We start from the raw sequence: 18,144 nt of genomic DNA, 5'->3' as shown, positions 1-18,144 counted from the left end.
TTGGACTGAGGATATTTGTTCTATTTGTCTGTCTAGCACCCCATCATCTATTATTTATCTATTTATCATCTATCTATCTACTTATTATCTACATCTGTCTATCTGCCTATTTATCTATCATCTATTATCTATCTAGCACCCTATTATCTATCATCTATTATTTATCTATCATCTATTTATCATCTATCTACCTACCTAACATCTATCTACTTATTATCTATATCTATTTATCTATCATCCATTATCTACCTAACATCTACTTATTATCTCTATTATTTATGTATCTCTCTAGCAACCTATTATCTATCTATCATCTATTATCTATCTATCATCTATTTACCATCATCTATCTAACATCTATCTACTTATTATCTCTATCTATTATTTATCTACTATCTATCTGGCAACCTATTGTCTATCTATAATCTATCTATCATCTATCCATCTAAGTACGTGTACACACACACATGGTTGCATGAATGTGTTTATGTGCACATGTGACACACATTTTCCCTGCTCTGTCTGCTGAGACCATCTAGGAAACCACACCCCCACCTCCGTGAGATGAGCAGACCCAGTGCCTGGGCCCTGGTTTCCACACGCGGTTCTGCAACACGGGAGCCACGGTGCTTCAGCGAGATGGATGACGGCAGGGTCAGGGCTGCCACGTACAAGGCACACTGGGGCCAGCTCTCCGTACCAGGAAATGTTGAAAAAATGATTAAAGAATGACGAGCTCTGTCAAAAGGAAGCAGAGCCAGACAGAAGGGGTGCCTGCTGTCACATCTGTTAACAAAGCGAGAGTGAACAATAAATACTGTGATGGATGGGACAGGAGCCCACTGAGTCAAGTAAGACTCCACGGCCCAGCCGGGAAGGAAGTCACACACGCGTGAGACAAATACAAAGGAAGGGAAAACTTCCTTACAGCTGAGTGCCAACTAATAAATACAGGAGGGGCTGTGGGGCCTTAAGCCAGGAGCTGAGGACATCCCTGGTGGCCTGGCAGTTAAGGCTCCAGCATTGTCTCTGCTGTGGTGCGGGTTTGATCCCCGGCCCAGGAACTTCCGCGTGCTGTGGGCATGGCCAAAACCAACCAGGAGGTGAAGACATTGAGAAGCAGGCGGCCATCCTCTCCCCGCGCCTACAAGACACTGAGGACATAGATGGCACTCGCTGTGAGACACCAGAAGGCGCCACCTGCAGCGCGGATGGAGTCACGCCATCCGGACCCGGCATGCGCACCATGGCCACACTGGCCACACACCTGAATTCGATCAGCACGAGCCTCCAGATAACCCAGGGAAGGGCCTAAGAAACAGTCGCCCCAGACTCTGCCAACACATCCAGGCCAAGGAGGTGAAGACAGAGAAGGTTCCACATGATGGAGATGTGAGAAAATGCAAGATGGGGTCCTGAATGGACCCCAGGCCTGCTTCTTGTCCTTTTGCTCCAAAGGACAGCATTTATTGGAAGGACTGGGAAAACATGGATACGATCTACAGGTTAGATGACAGTGTTGAAAGGATTTTAATTTCCCGACTTTTAGAACTGAACTTGTTTTAAGAAAATACACCTGGCTCGTTTAGGGGTCGAAGAACATCTTGTCTGTAACTTACTTGCAAAGAGCTCAGGGAAACACACGTCCATTGAGAGAATGGGAACGCACCTGTGGGGAGCTATTAAGATGGAAGGAAACCGGGTGACAAGCATGTGGGGATTCTTTGAACAGTTCTTGCAAGTCTTCTGCCTGAAATTATTTCGAAAACAGAAAGTCAAAAAAATCCCTCACATGTGCCATTTTAGGAGGACAAATTATACTTTAAATTGAATTTTTTCTTCTGGGGATTAAGCATCCCATACACGCTTTTCTCCTTTTTCAATCAGGCTTTAATGGAAACACTGCGAGCGTTACGGGAAAAAAATGAAAAAAAAATATCAAATTCACTCTTTTCATGACATGAATAATTCATTTGCCACTGCAATTTGGTATTTCATCAAGTTTGTCCTTTTCATGTTTTCATGGAGAATCCACTTAGTGGCATTTGGTGTCACCCAGCTGCCCTCAGGGGCTCAGTGACCTGCCAGAGCCCCGCCAGCTGCGGCTCTCAAAGGATAGGCAACTGTGTGCTCACAGCCAGGCCCGTGTGCAGAGGGCTCCTGGCTCACTCGTGCCCACAGGTGCTGCCCTTGGTGAGAGGGCGAGGGAGGTGGGTTGGCTGCCGGACCCGGTGGGCGCGTACCTGCTGAGAATAGGCTCCCAGGACGTGACATCCAGTCGTGGTCCTCACCTATCTGTCTGTCCACCCAGCAGAGAGACCAAGTGAGGATGTGCACGCACCTCTCGGTCTGCAGGAGGTGTGGGGAGACCCCAGAGCCTTCCTCACAGAGACTGGCAGCCACCCCCTCTCCACAGCCCCCGCCTGCCTCCCCCCCAGCTCCAGAAGCCCCTCTGGCTTGAGGGGGAGCCACGTCTGTCCTGCTCTGGAGCCAGCAGACTGCACATCCCTCCTGGTCTGTCTGATGTCTCCCTCGTCTTCTCAAAGTTCCAGGTATTGGCCAAAGATGCCAGCCCCTGTGCCACTCGAGGTCCTCGAGGCTACACCTCCTGTCTCTGTAGCAGAGAGAAAGCTGTCTGCCTGAAGCTTGGAAGCTGGACCCTAGACCCGCCTGCCCAGGGACCCTCAGCTCCTCGCTGCTGACCACAGGCCACTGCCCCGCATGTCTGAGTACACCTGTGGCCCAGGTGGGCTCCCTAGTTTGTAAGAAAGAAAATATTTTCTGGAGTTCCCGTTGTGGCTCAGTGGTTAACAAATCCAACTAGGAACCATGAGGTTGTGGGTTTGACCCCTGGCCTTGCTCCTGGGTTAAGGATCCGGCGTTGCCGTGAGCTGTGGTGTAGGTCGCAGATGCGGCTCAGATCCCACGTTGCTGTGGCTGTGGTGTAGACCAGTGGCTACAGCTCCGATTAGACCCCTAGCCTGGGAACCTCCATATGCCTCGGGTGCGGCCCTAGAAAAGACAAAAAAAAAAAAAAAAAAAAAAAGAAAAGAAAAGAAGAATAATTAAAAAAAAAAAGGAAAAAAGAAAAAATTTTCTAAACCAAGGGCTGCCTCTGTGCAAGATCTCATCACTGTAAACCTTTGGTTGTTTATCAAGGGACTGGCTGGGCTGTTCTTGGTCATCAGATACCAGGCATTTAAAATCACTCATTTTTATTTATTTATTTATTTATTTATTAGTCTTTTTAGGGCTGCACCCTCGGCATATGGAAGTTCTTAGGCTAGGGGTCGAATAGGAGATGTAGCTGCTGGCCTACCCCACAGCCACAGCAACACCTGATCTGAGCCGTGACCTACACCACAGCTCACAGCCACACCGGATCCTTAACCCACTGAGTGAGGCCAGGGATGGAACCTGTGTCCTCATGGATACTAGTCAGGTTCGTTACCACTGAGCCACAACAGGAACTCCCTCTTTCAAAAATCACTGATTTTTAAATTTAAAAAATTTCCCGTTTTCTTTACTGTTCTCAAATAGTCTGCTTTTTGAAAGGAAGGCATATATTTAAGTTGAATTTCAGTCAGTTGGAAGATTATAGAGTATTAAAATTCATTACGGATGGCATTACACAATATGTATAGGAATGTATACGTATAAATTATTTCGGTGTGTGTGTGAGATGAGATGTTACAGCTAAAAACTCTCCAACTAACTCCAGGTCACAGAGATGTATACACACACACACACACACACACACACACACACACACACACACCCTTTGAAACAATTTTAGACTCACATAAAAGTTTCAAAAATAGAACAGAGCTCCTGCAGGAACTGCAAAGATAGAACAGAGTCCCACGTCCCCGGCCGCACTTCTTATATAAGCACAGCCAGTGCCTAAACCAGGACATGGACTCGGGTGGGGGACCCTGCCCTGCCCCTCAGCACGAGGCCCCGAGGGTCACCCAGGCTGTGGCTGTGTCAGCAGGGTTTTGTTTTATTCCCCAGCGAGTTTCCATGACAAGGAGGCACCCACAGTGTGTCTACGTGTCCATCCACTGACAGCTGCGTGTCCAGGTTTTGGTTGTTACCAACAAAGGCTGTGACATGCGTGCAGGTTGCTGTGTTTCTTTGGAGTAAGTGCTTAGGAGTGGCGCTGCTGGACTGCGTGGTGTTCGACTTTCTAGGCAAATGACAAGCTGTCTTCAGAGGGGCCGCCCCGCTTCTGCATCCTCACCTGCACCTGGTGGTGTCCGTGTCGGGGTTTCCACCACCTCGAGGGCTGTGCGGTGCTGTCTCACTCTGGCTTTATCTGCACCGCCGAACGTCTCGATGCGCTTACTTGCCATTTGCAGCTCCTATCTGGTGAGGCGTCTGTTCTCGCCACCACTTGGCAGCTGGCTCCTTCACGGCTCCTCCAAGTCCACGTCATCCTGACCTTGGCTTCCAGCCTCCCGAAGCTGACGTCCTGCTGGCCGGGTGCACTCCGGGGTCTGAGAAGGGAATCAGCCTGGCCTCCGTGGGCACGCAGCCCAGGAGTCTGACGTTCTGATGTTCTCACACCTGCCCCCTACCCAGTCTCAGGACGGCAGATGGGGCCGTTACAGGGGACAGTTCAGCTGGAGCAAAGGACAGAGCTGTGAGCCCCTTTCAGGAGTAGCCTGGCTTCCTGCTGATCACTGACCGAAGCCGGGACACAGCCCCAGCCTCCAGCAGCCACAGAGCAGGGAGGTCCCTTCCCTCCTCCGTGAAGCTGGACCAGTGGTTTTCAGAAGATCCGTTTAGAAGCTCTCAAGCCATCAACACCTCCCCCAAGGTTAAGCCTGAGGCAAGAGAAAGAGCCGGGGGTGGGGAGGGTGGCTAGAGAGAGGCTGCAAGAGAGGCAGGTGCCGGTCAGGCCGGGCAGAGCCTCGGGGAGGGAGGTTCCAGAAAGGAGGCAGGGAGCTCCTGGCTGCCTCAGGCAGGGTAGATCGCCTTGGGTGTATCCATTTCTCAGCTCATTTCAAGAGGGATCCAGTGTGACCAGGATGCTGAGGGAGGGCACAGCTGTCCCTGGGTACTTTGTCACCTGGCTTCAGGGCATTGAGCTGCTGCAGATGAGCTGGGCCAGTGTCTGCTGTGATGCAGGTGCAGGACAGCAAGGAGATAGAGACTCAGGGTCAGAGGAATCCAGGAATGACTGAGCAAAGGTCACCCAGGAGGGTTTTGGGTTGGCCTTCACTTGAATGTCGTGGCTTGTGGGCTGTGATGTTCCGGGGAAAGATTCCTCAGAAAAAGAACAGACCTCCTACATGACCCAGATATTCCACTTCGATATTTTCCCAAAGAAAACAAAAACACTAATTGGGAAGATATATGCACCCCAATGTTCACAGCGGCACTATTCACAATCGCCAAGGCACAGAAGCAACCTGAGTGTCCATCAACAAAGGACTGGGTAAAGAGGATGTGACCATATATATACATATATATAGAGAGAGAGAGAGAGAAAGAGAGACAATGGAATACTATTCAGCCATGAAAAGAATGAAATAATGCTATTTGCAGCAACACGGACGGGCCTAGAAGGTACTATGCTGAATGAAGTAAGTCCGAAGGAGAAAGGCAAATACAGTTTGTTATCACTTACATGTGGAATGTAAAAATGAACAAATGACTATAACAAAACAGGAAGAGATTCGTCGATACAGAGAACAAACTTGTGGTGGGAAGAGGATGAGGGAAATAGAGGAGGAAGATTAGGGGTGTACAAACTTCCAGTTACAAAATCAATAAGTCACAGGGATGCAATCAATGTCCAGCACCTGGGATGCAGTCAGTAATGTTGTAATAACTGTGTGGTGACAGATGATAACAGCTTACTGTGGTCATTTTCTAACGTATAGAAATAGCAAATCATTACATTGTGTGCCTGAAGCTAATATGATGTTGTAAGTCAACTGTACTTCAATTTAAAAAAGAAAAGGGAGGCAGTTCCTGTTGTGGCGCAGGGGAAACGAATCCGACGAGGAACCGTGAGGTTGCAGGTTCGATCCCTGGCCTCATTCAGTAGGTTAAGGATCCAGTGTTGCCGTGAGCTGTGGTGGAGGTCGCAGACGCGGCGCAGATCTGATGTGGCTGTGGCTGGGGGGTAGACCAGTGGCTCCAGCTCTGATTTGACCCCGAGCCTGGGAACCTCCATATGCCGCAGGTACGGCCCTAAAAAGACAAAAGACAAAAATAAATAAATAAAAGTTGGTTTTGGTTCCGACCATGGCACACATGAGTGCCTTAGGCTGGTTCTGCACACAGCCTCTGTGTCTATGCGTTTATGGAGGAGCCAGAGGATGCAGAGGCCGGACTGGGCAGGGCTGCGGGGTCCCCTCCTCTCTGCTTGCCCCTCTGTAGTCAGGGGGCTGATCAACCGCCTGAAACAACCCTGAAATTCCTCTCTTTTCTAAGGAAATGCCAAGGACGCTGTGTTCATGATGCTTGCATGTCATGCTTTCTCCTTATTCCTTGTTTTTGTAGAAAACACAGTTTTAACACTGAGCGGACCGTTACTTGGGAGCAACCTGACATGAGCCGCTGCTGGGAGGCCCCACTGGAAGGCCTGGGGCCACTGCAGGGCCCGCAGGCTGCCAAGTACCAGGAGGCCCGAGTCCACGACTGCCTCATGCCTTTGACGGGGGTGACTTTTTAAAGCACCTCATTAACCAAAGTCAAGGTCACATCAAATGCTCACTGGGAAGAGCTCAAGGAATGCAGGTGCTCACACAGGTAGGGCTTGGCTTCACTTCTACTGAAAAGGATGATGTCGGCCTACTGGGCCCCTCTGACTGTCATTTGCTCGTTGACTAGCAGCCCGAAGATCATTAGGTGGCTGCTCAATGCTGAACGTGGGGACATGGCAGGAGCTTCTCATCCATAGCCCCTGCAGGCCATGGGGGGGCACTGTCCTCATTCCATGTCCCCAGTCCAGGCTGGCCCCCCCTGTGCTGTGCCTGAAGCCCCCGCCCTCCCGGATGCCCTCCTGTCTTCCACCCCCGCTGACTGGCTGGCGTCCCAGGTGACACTTCCCAGTATATCACGTGCTGTGGATCCTCGCATCCCTGTCCCTTCTGGGGAACTCGGTCTCCAAGGGCTCGGCCATGTCCAGCACAGTAGCATATACACAAGTAAACACACAAACACGTAAGCCACGGATCCATGCTGTGACCTGGGTACTGACCAGGTGAAGGGGGAGGGACCCTCCAGGCCCAGGAGGGCTGCAAAGCTGCAGGGTGGCTGGGAAGTCGAAGGGACCCAGAGGGGGTGGAGATGGATCAAGGGGCGGGATGGGGGCACTTTCCTTCACCGTTTGGGTGATCTGCTACCTGACGATGTTCCAAAGGGGATGAAAGCAGGCACACTAGAAAAGGAGACTCAGTGATTGACTAATTGACCAACTGATCGTCCCCTACTTTTCTAGAAGAAGCACGAGGGGAAAACCCCATACAATCCCCCACATTGAAACCTGTCCAGGCTTCTGGGCCAGCAGAGCACTGGACAGTGTGCTGGAAGGATGCCATCCTCTGGGCTTTGACTTCAAGTTTCAGCTGCCCCCTCCAGCCCGGACCCTCCAGCCCCAAGCCTGCCCAAAACACCCCTGCTTTCTCTGCAAAGTCATCCCGGAACCTGTATTTCACAGTGTAGACCTCGACAGGTAAGGTCTTACATCAGGTTGACTCCAGGCAAAACGTGCTGTTTCTAAATATACTTCTCTCAGCTCCGAGGAAGGGCCCCCGACTTCACGGTCCTGACATTGATTAATTACAGCTTCCCCAGGCCCCAGGGTCCTCCCTGCCTCACCAGAGGTCACTGGCGGCATCTCCCCCAGCGCACCCATCACTCAAGCCATGAACTTTCTGCAGACGGACACCTTTAGGTGCGCCTCAGGTTAAGGGACAAAGGGGCTGCTTCTGAGTAACAGCACGGCCACTTCTGCACCAGCACTGCTGCTGATTTGCTCGCTCAGCCTTGCGCGTCTCTGGTTCTTGGTGTGCAGGGTGGGTTCCATCATCAGGAGGAAACAGCCTTCCTTCCGGCACCCTAGCCGGATCCCAGAAGCATGAGGACGGGCCACACCCTCCGCCTGGCCCCTGGGACCGTGTGTGGAAGGATAGGGTCCCTCTCACCCCCTGTGCAGCCTGAAGCATTTGCCAAGTCTCGCACGAGCCAAATGCCTCTGCAGAAATCCAGCTTAACCCCAGCTCACGAGGGCCAGCCTCTCCCCTGCGTTGCCTTTTGCCTGGCAGGGCGCACTGTGTACCCAAGCTACCTGCGCCAGCCAGCCCTTTCTCCCAGGTGAGCTTCCCCTGCTGCTTTCAGGAAGTGCTGGGAAATGGTTTGCTGAGGAAACAACAGAAAATATTGGCTCTCATAAAGGTGGGCTCCTTCTGGATTTCTGGGTCGTTTTTCTGTCACTGTTTCCCAGCAGGATGACAGACTGAATGGACCACCATGTGAGGGCGATGCTTCTCCCAGCCCCTGAAACAGGGCGCTGTCACCCCCAATTTGCTAAATCCAGAGGATGTGCTTCTAACAGACTTGAAGGCTTACGGTCACTTTCTGTTTGTCACAACGTTATGCTGTGGCTTTTGTCAACAATGGCCAAGGTTCCAGGGCGCCAGGCCATGAAGGGTGCTCTGTGCACATGTGCACACGTGGAGGTCACACAGTGTGGGAGTTAGTGGCGGGCCTGGAAGGAGACACTTTCACGAGCCATCAAGGAAATCTGCGTCTTGGGGACTCCCAAGGATCCCTCTGGTACTGGGTTTTGTTCAAATGAGAGTTGCTGGAAGTAGGTGGGCCTTTGGCTAAGCTTGGGGAAAATTTACGAAACCACAATTTGGTTTAGAATCAAATTTTACTGGTGTTTGTTCAAAAGGTGGGTGTTCACCGGATTGAATGATGTTCACCAAACCAAGGGCCCTCCTTTCACGGTTACTCAGCTCTCCGCTGCCTGTAAATCCCTGAGGGCCGACTGCATGACAGCGACAGTGGTCTCACAGTTCCCTTTGTCCAGATGGCCACAGACACCAGTTCCCCCACCCGCGATTCTGAGCAGGGGCTCCGAAGCCACAGCCAAGAGGTCGGGTCCTGTGAGTTTTCACCTCCTTGGCACACCAGTGGGGTCCGATGCCCCATCCCCTTTGTTTATCGGAAGGTATTTCAGGGAATATGACAGAGGATGCCCTTGTGTTGTGATGACAGGTGGATTTATTACCTCAGAGATCCTCTCCCCATCAAGTGGCTATAATTACACACCCTGGTGCCTTTTACTGGCGTATGTAAGATGAGGCTATAAAGATACTGATTTTATTTTGTAAGAAACATGCTATGGGTCCCACATTTAAATGAGAATTTTCCTTGACACAGAAAATGAAAACGGTAAGTAGCACACTGCTATGCCCATCATGCTTCTATTTCACACAATAGTTTTGAATCTGTCTTTAGAAATGTTCAGGGTTTAGGATGTCCTTGAAATATTTATTTTGTAAAGGTAAATTTAATTTCCAGATGTGCAGAAGTTATTGACACAGGCCTCTTTTCAGAATAAGGTAGCCACTGGGGATGCCCAACGTGGCTCAGCAGAAATGAACCCGACTAGTATCCAAGAGGTTGTGGGTTCGATCCCTGGCCTCGCTCAGGGGTTAAACGATCTGGCATTGCTGTGAGCTGTGGTGTAGGTTGCGGATGCAGCTCACATCCTGCATTGCTGTGGCGGTAGCCAACAGGTGTAGCTCTGATTCCACCCCTAGCCAGGGAAAGTCCATATGCTGCACCTGCAGCCCTAAAAAAGCCAAAAAAAAAAAAAAAAAAAAGGTCACTGCAGTTTGGGCAACACGAGGTGTTATGAGGGGATAAGGTGGATTTCCTGTGTGAATGAGCCTCAGGAGTAGATCCAAAAGAAACTGGAATACTTAAATGTATTTCTTTATTTACAGACTGTCCCAGGGAGGAAAATGAGTAATTTAACTTTCTAATGCTATAAGTGGATAGATGTCATATTATTGAAGATAACTAATTTGATTAAAATTCTTAACTAACCACAGGCCACTGGTGGGCATTTGAATATATACTTTGTCTACATCCAGTGCCTGCTGGAGAATGGACCCAGCGTTCGAATGACATCCTGTAAGGCTTCCGGTCCAGCAGACCCAGGGGGCAAGCAAACCCCTCCGTAAGAAACAAATGGACAGGATGGTCAAAATAGCCTCCTCGGAGTTCTCAACACGGACCCAGGGCCAAGAATAATCGGAGGGGTGTTTGTTCATCAACCATGGCTGAATTCTGAGTAAGAACAGTGCAAGTCTGAGCTTCTATCACCCTGGGCTGCCCCAAACCCACCACCAGCTCAGCCTGAAGTACTTCTGCGAGGTGGGGGGCTACCTTTGGAGAACAGATGCTTCACTGCTAGAAAGAGCTGAACTAATCGGGGAGCACAGGGTGGAAAACCCATTCCAGGTAGAAATGGGGGGAGCCTGAAACTCTCCCAACCTCCAGCTCCAGTCCTGGTTGGACCAAGTGGCAGAGAGCAGGACAACTTAGGGAATTTAAGGAGATGCTCCTGGGAAGGCGAGGACCACGGGGCCTGGGAAGCTCTCCTTATATCCAGGCTGACGTGAGGCTGTGCACATGCATATTTACCACAAAAAGACAGTGAGAAGAAAAAGAGAAACAACCACGCAACTGAGAAACATGTAGAAAACAAAAATCAAAGCTGCAGATCTAAAGCTAGGCATATCAAAAATTACGTTTAATGCAAATGACTAAATACTCCAATCAAAAGACAAAGATTATACAACAACTAACAAAAACAAGATCCAGGAGTTATCTTGTGGCTCAGGGGGTTAAGGATCCAGCATTGTCTCTGCAGTGGCTCAGGTCCCTGCTATGGCTTAGGTTTGATCCCTGGCCCAGGAACTTCCACATGCGTGGGCAGCCCCCCCCGCCCACAAAAGATCCAACTATGTGCTTTCCAGAAGAGACACACTTTAAATTCTGAGACAAAAATACACTCTAAACAAAAAGCTGAAAAAAGATACCTCATGCAAACTATAATAATACGAAAGCTGCCGCAGCTATGCTAATGTCACTCAGAATAGACCTGAAGACAAGAAACATTAGACACAAAGATGGGTGTTTCAGAATGATAAAAATAGTCAATACTTCAGCAAGGTATAAAAGTGATAAAGATACATGTATTAACCAGTGGCGGCCAAAATACACAAAGCAAAAACGGACAAAAGTGATAGAATACTAGACAGGTACACAGCAAAGACAGAAAATGTGAACGGCATGGTGAACTCAACCCAACCAACATTCATGGGATTCTTCACACAACAATACACACTCCTTCATGAGGGGACAAGGCACGTTCCTCAGAACACACTCTACCTTAGACCACACATCACCGTTTCAATAAACTTAGGAAAGAAATAATACAAACCGGGTTCTTCAACCACATGAATTAAAATAGGAAAAATGTGAGAAATCCCTGAATACCTGGCATTAAACAACACTTTTTACAAATAACCTATTAGTAAAATAAGAAATCACAATGCATATTAGAAAATATTTTGAGGGAGTTTCCGTTGTGGCTCAGTGGAAATAAATCTGACTGGCATCCAGGAGGACGCAGGTTCGATCCCTGGCCTCGCTCAGTGGGCTAAGGATCTGGCATTGCCGGGAGCTGTGGTGTAGGTCAAAGACGCGGCTGAGATCTGGCGTTGCTGTGGCTGTGGCTGTAGGTCGGCAGCTATAGCTCTGATTTGACCCCTAGTCTGGGAACTTCCATATGCTGCAGGTGCAGCCCTAAAAAGACAGGACAAAAAAGAAAAAAAAGAAAAAGAAAAAGAGAAAATATTTTGAACTGAATAGAAAATGAAAATGTAATATATCAAAATTTAGAGGCAACTAAAATAGTGTTTGACAATTATAGCTTTAAATACATATATAATAAAGGAAGAAAAATCTCAAATAGGTAACTAAGCTCCCACCTGAAAAAAAAAAAAAAAAAAAAGAACAAATTGAGACCATAGGAAGTGGAGAGGAAAATTTCATAAATATCTGAGTGAAAATCATTGAGATGGAAAAGCCAAAAACAAGGTCAGATATTTGAAAAGATCAACAAATTTATAAACCTTTGGCTAGACCGACAAAGGAAGAAACGGAAAACCTCAAGTCACCAAAATTAGGGATGAAAAAGGAGACACTACCAACTATATAAAAAGTAAGAAGATTTATTTATTTTATTTTATTTACTTTTATTTTTTGTCTTTTTAGGGCCTCATGTGCGCCCTATGGCAGTTCCCAGGCCAGGGGTTGAATTGGAACCATAGCCACTGGCCTACACCACAGCCACAGCAACGCCAGATCCGAGCTGCATCTGCGACCTACACCACAGCTCATGGCAACACCAGACTGTTTTAACCGCTGAGCGAGACCAGGGATCAAACCTGCGTCGTCATGGACACTAGCCAGGTTTGTTACTGCTGAGCCACAACGGGAACTCCAAAAATAATATATATATTTATAATATATGTATTTATAATACATGTATTTAAAGCTATAATTGTCGAAAATAAGAGGATTTAAATGGAGCGTTATGAACAGTGTTACGGTGACAAATTAGGTAACTATAAAATGGGCAAATTCTTAGTATGACACAAACTACTAAAGCGGAGCCAAAAAGAAAGGAAAATCTGAAGATTTTCTTTAACATGATAAAGAAATCAGGTCCACTCAGTATCAAAAATCTTCCTAAAAAAGAGGAGTTCAGCCTCAGACTTCACTGAGACTCTGAATGAACATTTGGAAAGAAAAAATGCCAATGCTGGGCAGAGTCTTTCAGAGAGACGAGGACAGAACACTCCCCAGCTCATCCTACGAGGCCAGTGTCAGCCTGACACCAAAGCCAGAAAAAGACAGTGCAAGAAAACTACAGACCAGAGCCCTTCTGGCTGCAGAAGTAAGAATCTTTACCAAGCTGTTAGACAGTAAATCCAGCAATATTTAAAGAGGAGCAAATGCCATGACCACATCATGACCATACGCATCTGAATATCAGTTAATATATCAGGACATATTAATACAATAAAGGACAAAACCCCCACAGGACTATCTAAACAGATACAGAAAAAGCACTTGACAAAATTAAACACATATTTTTTTTTTTTGGCTTTTTGGCTTTTTGTCTTTTCTAGGGCTGCACCTGCGGCACATGGAGGTTCCCAGGCTAGGGGTCAAATTGAAGCTGCAGCTGCTGGTCTATACCACAGCCACAGCAACGCCAGATCTGAGCCACATCTGCGACCTACACCACAGCTCACGGCAACGCTGGATCCTTAACCCACTGACCAAGGCCAGGGATCAAACCGCAACCTCATGGTTCCTAGTTGGATTAATTAACCACTGAGCCACGACGGGAACTCCAAACACACATTTTTAATTAAAAAAAAAAAAAAACAAACCAAAAACCCTGTTCAACCAAGTTTTGACAAGGGTACTCCCTGGACCTGATTAAGAGCCTCAAGGAAATGCTGCCCCAAACTAGGAGCGGGGTGAGGACACCTCCCCACCCCCGCCCCCTGCTGTCTGTTAGCATCACAGTGAGGGCCCAGGTGGCATGAGGCAGACAGGCCCAGACCCCACATCCCGCCCGCCTCCACTTGGCCCCAGGTCAGCCTCTCACATGCTCACAAGACTCTAGATCGTGTTTAAGGCACTGTCTGTTATTTCCTGAATTATTTCTATTTCCTCTGGGTCCACTCTTCTGCTTTGCTGCTGTTCTGTCTCACTCATGCTTTGGGGTTTTCTTCAAATGTCTGCAAGTCCTCCCTCCTTACTCTGCTGTGAAGTGGCATCTGCAGGTGTGAAACCCGCCTCTTCCTAAAGGTTCTTTTATTTTATTTTATTTTTAGGGCCCCACCCGTGGCATATGGAAGTTCCAGGCTAGGGGTTGAATTGGAACTACAGCTCCCAGCCTACATGACAGCCACAGCCATGCCAGATCCGAGCCGCATCTTCGACCTACGTCACAGCTCACGGCAATGCCAGATCCTTAGCCCACTGAACGGGGCCAGGGATCGAACCTGTGTCCTCAAGGATACCAGTTGGGCTCATTGCTGCTGAGCCAAAATGGGAACTCCAGGTTCTGGTTTTTAAGGGCAGGTAGATTTGGAGCTTGGACGGCCCAGCTCAGACCTGAGATGTGGCCGCGTCTGAATCGCCCTTCAGGGAACACACAACATGACCATCGGGACTGAGTCTGAAGCCAGCAAAGCACCTTGGCGCCCCTCAAGCATCCGCCTTGCGTGTGGTGGTGATGGAACCCACCACCCCGAATTGCAGCCCAGCCTGGACGGTAGGATAAGGGGCGGGGGGCTGCTGGGGAGAGGCTCCAGAACACAATCCCCTTCGCCTTTCCTCCCGCGTGGCTGCTTCTGAGCGATGACCTGCCACATGCTCTCGGGTGGCACCCGGGGGCTTGGCTTTGTCACCAAGGGGTGGCAATCAGCCTTTCAGCATGGTAAGTTCCCTCAGCTGCCTCACTTCATAGCTTTAAACCGAGTTTTATATTCTGTGGCACTGCTTTCTTACCCGTGCCCGAATCTCTCTGCTTGAGTTTATTGGTGTGAAAAGGGGATGCGAGTTCCTGGGGTTGGTGTCCCATGAGCTGTAGCCTGAGTTGCGGTCTGGGGACCAGGAGGAGGCCTGGGGCTCTGGGGCACCGATCAGGCATCAGGCCCCAGAGCATCCCTAGGGTCCCAAGGTGCCTGCCTGGTCACCCTTGCCCCTAGGGGCTGTGATATCACCCACTCTCCGGGTGGCGTGGGAAGCACGATGACCAAGGCCTTTCTCCAAGATTCTTGAAACCAGCTGCAGAACCGCCCTGTGCACACAGCCATCGGGAGGCCGACGGGCAGCTGCACCCTCAGAGCGTGTCTGAGCGTGGAGCTCTCCGGGGCGGGGTGTCTCCCCTGGGAGGGCCAGGCGAGCGGGCAGGAGAGACTGGTGCCCTGGAAAGAGGGCCCTGCTCCTAAGCAGGGCACAGATTTCTGAAAACTGAACTGATTTGCTAAAGAGCGAGTGAGGCTCTGGAATCCCAAGAGGTCAGAGTCACGTCTTCCCTCCTGCCTGAGGTAGAGCTGCCTCCTGGGAGGGGCCCAGCTCCACAGGGACGGTGTTTTGGTTCCGTCACAAGAAGACCATAGCTGCTCTCACTCTTTTCAATCCCATGATCTTGAAAAGCGATGCCCCGTGGTCCCCACTTGCTATGTGGGGGCTACTGCGGTCCTGGGTTCCCGTATATCACCTGGAGCTGTCTCCCCTGCCCTGGCTTTGGCCCCGAGACTTGCTTGGGATGAAGAGGCCTAAAAAGCCCTGCTCAATGGACTCACCCTGTGCCTGCTCCTGGTATCCCCATTGTGGCTGCCATGCGATGAGGGCCTGTGGGCTGTCACATCTGTCACCCGGCCAATGGCCAAGCCTGCATTCTCAGGCTCGGGCCAGTGAGGGAGCCGGACAAGTCCATGGAGCAGCCTCTGTCCAACTGCTGACCTGAGAATCTCAAGCCCCAGGGGGTTAGAAGCCACCCGGTTTGCTGACAGACACATGCTCATCTGTGACTCGTGGGTGGGAAAGTAGATGCTTACTGCACCCAGGATGATGCTAGGACCCAGAAAAATGGAGTAAGGAGAGCCAAGCTGTACCACAAGAATGTTGCTGAGAAAACATCTTGTTTTTACAGAAATCCTGAAGGACCAGGTGAACCCCTGGGTGGCCCTGGCCCCTCCCCCGGGCACCACATGGCTCCGAGGGAGCTGCGGCTGCGCCTGTGCCTCAGTTTCCTCCTCTCAGAGCCATGTTTTGTCTGGTTTGCTCCTTGGATGACAGCCGGAAAAGTCCCCCTAAATGCCAAAGAAGGCACCACTTTTTTTTTTCTTTTTACGGCCACACCTGTGGCATATGGAAATTCCCAGGGGTCGAATCGGAGCTAAAGCCACAGCCACAACAACTCAGGATCTGAGCCGTGTCTGTGACCTACACCACAGCTCACGGCAATGCTGGATCTCCGACCCACTGAGCAAGGCCAGGGATCAAACCTGCATCTTCATGGATACTAGTTGGATTCATTTCCGCTGTGCCACAAAGGGAACTCCAGAAGCTGCCCACTTTTAACAGCATCTCTGATGCACCGGGAGGTGCCTGGCTGAGGGATAAATGCCCCTGGCCCCACCTTACTACAGTCAGTGGTCACTCTGCAAACGCCATTATTGCAACAGAAATTCCAGCTGTGTCAATGCGACCACTTGGTGGGCTGTCCCCCGGACAGAGGGACACAAGGGGTGGCAGATCTCACTCCCCAGAAGCCTCCTTCCTGTCAAAGCCGGTGGCCCCAGCCATGCACCCCTGGGATTTCATTTAAAAGATTTCTCCAAGGCGTTTGGACCCTGGCAGAGCTCCAAACCCACACCCACGGGCTGAGGTCATTGAGGGGAAGGGGTTGCAATAAAATGGATACAGGAACCATCGCCAAAAACATGAGTTAAGACATACTATGCGGTTAGTAGATGCAAACTATTACATTTAGAATGGATAAGCAATGAGGTCCTGCTACACAGCACAGGGGACTATATCCAGTCTCTTGGGATAGCCCATAATAGAAAGTAATATAAGAAAGGGAACGTATATATATGTGTGACTGGGTCACTGCTGTACAGCAGAAATGGGCTTGTAAATCAACTATACTCTAATAAGAATTTTAAAAAAGACATACTATGGAAAAGTATACTAGTTTAAATATGGTTTACTTATTTGCGAACTTGATCAGAAGCTGGCTGGAGTCTTAAAGGAGAAGGATGAAGATCCTTTGTGTTTCATTCTTTGTGAAGCCACAGGACAAAGCTAAGGAGGCCTGGGATGATACGCTCACCCCAACATCCCCGCCCTGGCAGCGTAACCTACTTTCAGACACGGATATGACGTGTGTGGATGTGACCACAGGGCAGAGAAGGCGAAGCCACACAAGTGACAAGGTGCAGACTCAGGAATTTCTCAGGCCCACCCCTCTTGTCTCGAGGCATCTGGGTCTGTGACCCCGCCTGGAACCCACCTCCCTGAGGTGGCTGTGGGGTCCTTGATGGAGGGGCCTGTCATCACCCTGCACATCTCTGCTGGATGCCGCTGTGTATTATCTGCTCATGACGTCCCTTGGACTCCCCGCCACCCCCACCTGTCTCTTGCCAGACAGTCCCCCCTCGTCCAGGTGCAGCCCGGGGCCTCCCCGGCAGCGACCCCTGACCCCCGGTGGAGCCCAGCCATTCCTTCGGAGGCTCTTGGAGCTGCAGGGATTTGGTCCCCGCAACTCCTGCTTTATGCCGAAATTGCGTCTCTGTGCATCTGCTTCCTACACACCATACGGTATTTACGCTTTTGCTTCAGGCGAAACCCCAGGCCTTAGAAAAAGTGGACACCTAACCAAGGCTCCTGAACAGAAGCTGAAGCACTTGCCCACCTTCCCCAAAGTCCGCACAGCCCAAGCTCAACCCTGCTCTGCCCTTTGACAAGGTCAAGGGGTGTGGGGGTCTCCTCGACGGCCTCGGACAGTTCCTCCCCACCCTTATCCGTGGCTTTGGGGCGCCGCATTCACAGGGTGTGCTACAAAAGCACGTTCTGTCTCCCATTTGCGAATATCTATGTGGACCAACACCATCGCTCCGGCTGCTGCTGGTTCTCATTTACCTCTGGTCCTGACGCTTCTGGTCTCTTGGGCCCATCGAGGCCCAGGGACTTCCCCAGCCTTCTACCCAGCCTGGAGTTCTGCATGGGGGCGCTGAGCCCCCTCTAGACCTCCTCCCTCTTACTCCCTCCTGCCTCCTCCATCTGGCAGGCAGGATGCTCAGAGCTTGTTCTGCCATGAGCTTCACCTGCTGAAGGATGGCCACTCATGATGGGGAAGGTCATGGACTCTGGGCAGGACAAACCTGCACAAGGAGCCTCCTCTTCTGCTTGGGAGGCTTTTCTAGAATGGCCACTCCCCTCCAGTCACCGGCCTGAGAGCCCCTCCCCCCAGCTCCAGTGACCCTCCCCCACAAGGCCCTCCTTCCTTCT

General features: G+C 50.2%; 1 protein-coding gene across 6 annotated transcripts in view; it reads right to left on the bottom strand.

Moving 5' to 3' along the window:
• The window catches only part of SYNDIG1 (synapse differentiation inducing 1), an 87,766-nt gene that overhangs the window by 33,466 nt on the left and 36,156 nt on the right, over nt 1–18,144 (bottom strand). For 5 of the 6 annotated variants that reach the window (XM_005672760.3, XM_013985133.2, XM_013985137.2 and 2 more), the window contains exon 3: nt 1,670–1,750. The exons of the other annotated variant lie outside the window; for it this stretch is intronic. In XM_005672760.3, coding sequence (XP_005672817.2) covers nt 1,670–1,750 — 81 coding nt within the window. The remainder of the gene's footprint in view (nt 1–1,669; nt 1,751–18,144) is intronic. 6 annotated transcript variants of the gene reach the window in all.

Source organism: Sus scrofa, chromosome 17 (genome assembly GCF_000003025.6).
Source record: "Sus scrofa isolate TJ Tabasco breed Duroc chromosome 17, Sscrofa11.1, whole genome shotgun sequence".
Taxonomy (NCBI): domain Eukaryota; kingdom Metazoa; phylum Chordata; class Mammalia; order Artiodactyla; family Suidae; genus Sus; species Sus scrofa.
The sequence above is the reverse complement of the archived record's forward strand: the minus strand, read 5'-3'. Positions and strand labels throughout refer to the sequence as shown.